Source organism: Ochlerotatus camptorhynchus, unplaced genomic scaffold (genome assembly GCF_037179485.1).
Source record: "Ochlerotatus camptorhynchus isolate MF236.1 unplaced genomic scaffold, CSIRO-AGI_Acam_v1.1 ptg000196l, whole genome shotgun sequence".
NCBI classification, from domain to species: Eukaryota; Metazoa; Arthropoda; class Insecta; order Diptera; family Culicidae; genus Ochlerotatus; species Ochlerotatus camptorhynchus.
In genome coordinates, this window is record NW_027040686.1 from 5,120,983 (window position 1) to 5,123,825 (window position 2,843).

The 2,843-nt window shown below is 42.2% G+C and overlaps 1 protein-coding gene across 1 annotated transcript; it reads right to left on the reverse strand.

Annotated features, from left to right (window-relative positions):
• Positions 1-1,090: 1,090 nt before the first annotated feature.
• LOC135702690 (uncharacterized) lies at positions 1,091-1,903 on the reverse strand. The gene has a single exon (XM_065223715.1). It carries the CDS (start codon positions 1,901-1,903, stop codon positions 1,091-1,093), a length of 813 nt encoding a protein of 270 aa, XP_065079787.1.
• Positions 1,904-2,843: the final 940 nt, after the last annotated feature.

Sequence of the window (2,843 nt, forward strand, 5' to 3'; positions counted from 1 at the left end):
TGAATTTGTGTAAATATTCATTGAATTACCGAAAAAAAATGTCGTCTAGTCACGGTTTTTCTCTCTCCCTGCGGTCGGGGTGCTATGTGTCAAACTTGGCTTGCAGAAACCATAATTTGGTCGGATTTCCACCATTCCCTTCCCCAGTCAGGAGACGTAACGAACTTTTGGGAATCCCCATTTTCCCACCACCATCATCGTCGTTGTCGCAGTCGCAGTTGCACGGTAATTTTCAATGCACCGGGATTAACGCTTGGTTAGTTAATGAAAAAAAAATTCGGATTCCTATTACCACCCCCATTCTTTCAAAATATAAGCCCCCGTTTGTATATTTACTCAGTATATTGCCCACCAAATCGTGTTTGCTGTGGTGGTTGGTTACTCTGCTCTTGTTCCCGAAACCGACACAACATGTCACCAGCGGAAAAGTCGTCTAGCAAAAGCAGCCAGCGAAACACGCAAACACTTGACGAGCTTTTTCCTCCTTTTGCCGACCAGATGCGGGAGGAAGTTGCCTCTTGGTAACTTATAAGTGAGTGAGTCAAAACGAAAACCCAGGCAAGGCAAAATCCATCTCCTGCAGAACTTGTGAAGGGTTCGTTGACTTCCTTTTCGCTGTATTCGCGTTCTGTAGCGAGCGACACACTCAAAGGGAGCTGCATTCGGTGGCTGGCGGCGGCGGTGGCGGCGTATGAAGAGGAGTAGGTATGTAGTCACTTCTAAAATTAATTTCCGCTCCCGAAAAAAAAATGTGAAAACGCTGGGAAAATCGATTCACCTAGCTGCGGATGGGGATGAACTTGCTTTCCGAAGATGAACGAATTGGAGTTGATTTAGAATTTGCAGAATATCTTGAATGTTGGCAAATACCAAAATTAGGCCTGTGCTGGTTACTCATGGTTACTAATTTACCGAGATTCATTCAACTTCCCTGAACTAACCGAAACGGAATACAGCGTATCCTTTAATATTTGATTTTAAGCTCAATAAAAGTTGATAATTCTACGGAGAACACCGGATTCTGTTTCGTTAATTTATTTTATTCTTTATAAACTTGATAATAATTCAATATGCTTCAACTTCCACCCCATTACGAAGCACATTTAAATGTCCATTCAGCGTAGTTTTTAACCTGACCTACTAGCATACCTTCCATGCCCCACCTGGCAACTACGGGCTGATTGACTCCGTTGATATTTTTATACACCAAATAGTCCATGGATTTCCAGGCTTGCCCCGTACGGTACACATTGAACTCGGATTCAATTTTTATCATGTCACTCTTGTAGCTTACATCCAAGATCCATAGCTGGCTGCTGTCCAGCTTCATGTTTGCGCTGTTGGTGTAGGGAGCTCCCACGAAGCTGAAATCCGTCATTCCTGGCACTGCAGCATTGATGTTGGTCAGAGCGTTTCCTTCAGCGTTGATAATTTTCACCGATGCCATATCGTTCACCAGCTCCAGTCGAAAGCTGGTGCATCCAGTGGAATTAAGAATCACTTCCTTCATGAGTCCTAAGGTGTTGTTGAATTTGGGATGTTTCACCTCAACTTGATTGTTGGTTGCCACAATGCACTGTTTCGAATCCGGGCTTCCCTGATAAATGTTGACATTGTTCAAACACGAGCGGATGTCCTTCAAACTTTTAGGAAAGAAATTGAACGTATCGTTGTACAGTTGCTTTATCGCCTCTGGGACAAGCGGATCGTATTTCAGTTCCGTTCGCTCCATGGACTGCATATCGAGCAGGATCAAGGCTAATACGCGCCCTATTTTCTTCTTAGTTAGCTTCTGGTAGGCTGCAATCTTGTTGTAGTTGTTGGATAAGGCAAACAATTTCAGAAGGTCACGTCCAGTGTCAAACCCATTTATGGCTACTATCGTATTAACGAAATGTTCCATTTGCACTAAAACCATTCGATCAAGTGTATTTTTGATCACAAGAAATTTTTCATTTTTCTTAATGTCCATTGCCCATTTTTGGAAAACACTATTCCAAAGCATACTAAACAACAATTTTTGGACCTCCTCTCTTCTAATGTCCGTGATTTTTGAGCTCGGGTTGAGAGTAGCATTCATTTTCAGAACTTCTGCTTCCAGCGAAATTAAATCATCACTGTCCATACGATTGTTGGTTTCAATAAAATCAAAAATTGTCTTGTAGGCCTCTCCGCGGTCATCGAGATCCGGAATTTCCAAACAAATATCAATCACTGGAAGCAAGTTGCTCTTACTGGTATTTAGAAATTTATGGACCACTTCCATTAACAGCCTGGGCTCTAATTTGTTCACCTTGGCCCTAGCCTTGCTCATCTGCTTCGATTCAAGGTACGTGACACACAGATCCATTTGCACTTTTGCGTACTCTGCAGATATTCCTTTGAGTTCGTGGTGCAGCTTGGTTACGTTTTGTTCCAATTGCACGATATTTCCTTTAAGTTGTAACAGTTTTGCATTCCCGCTGCTTTGTGCATTTTTTTGAAAATTTTCCAGTTCACCGTTCAGCTTCTTCAGTTGATCGTCGTATTCCCTGGCCATCTTGTTAAACTCTTCCATCTTCATATAGCCCTTGTTCATCAGTTTGTACCTCTGCGTTAGCCTTCGCAACTGCATGTGGATGCCATTTAGCATGTCAGTGCATTCAGAATTAGCACTGTCAAACGTTTCTTCTGCATAAATCGGCTTATCCATATGGGTCAAAACATCACTGATCTTTGATAGTTCATTTTCGGACAGTTGACAATTTTCATCGGATTTTGAAGGTGATAAAAGCAGGGACATTACAATAAAACAGAGGACTTTGGTTCTATCCATTGGAATTCGACTTCTAATGCGAAACGGT

What these genes read in the sequence shown, in the direction of transcription:
- LOC135702690 (XM_065223715.1), bottom strand. Translation starts at nt 1,903, where the DNA reads ATGGAACATTTCGTTAATACGATAGTAGCCATAAATGGGTTTGACACT.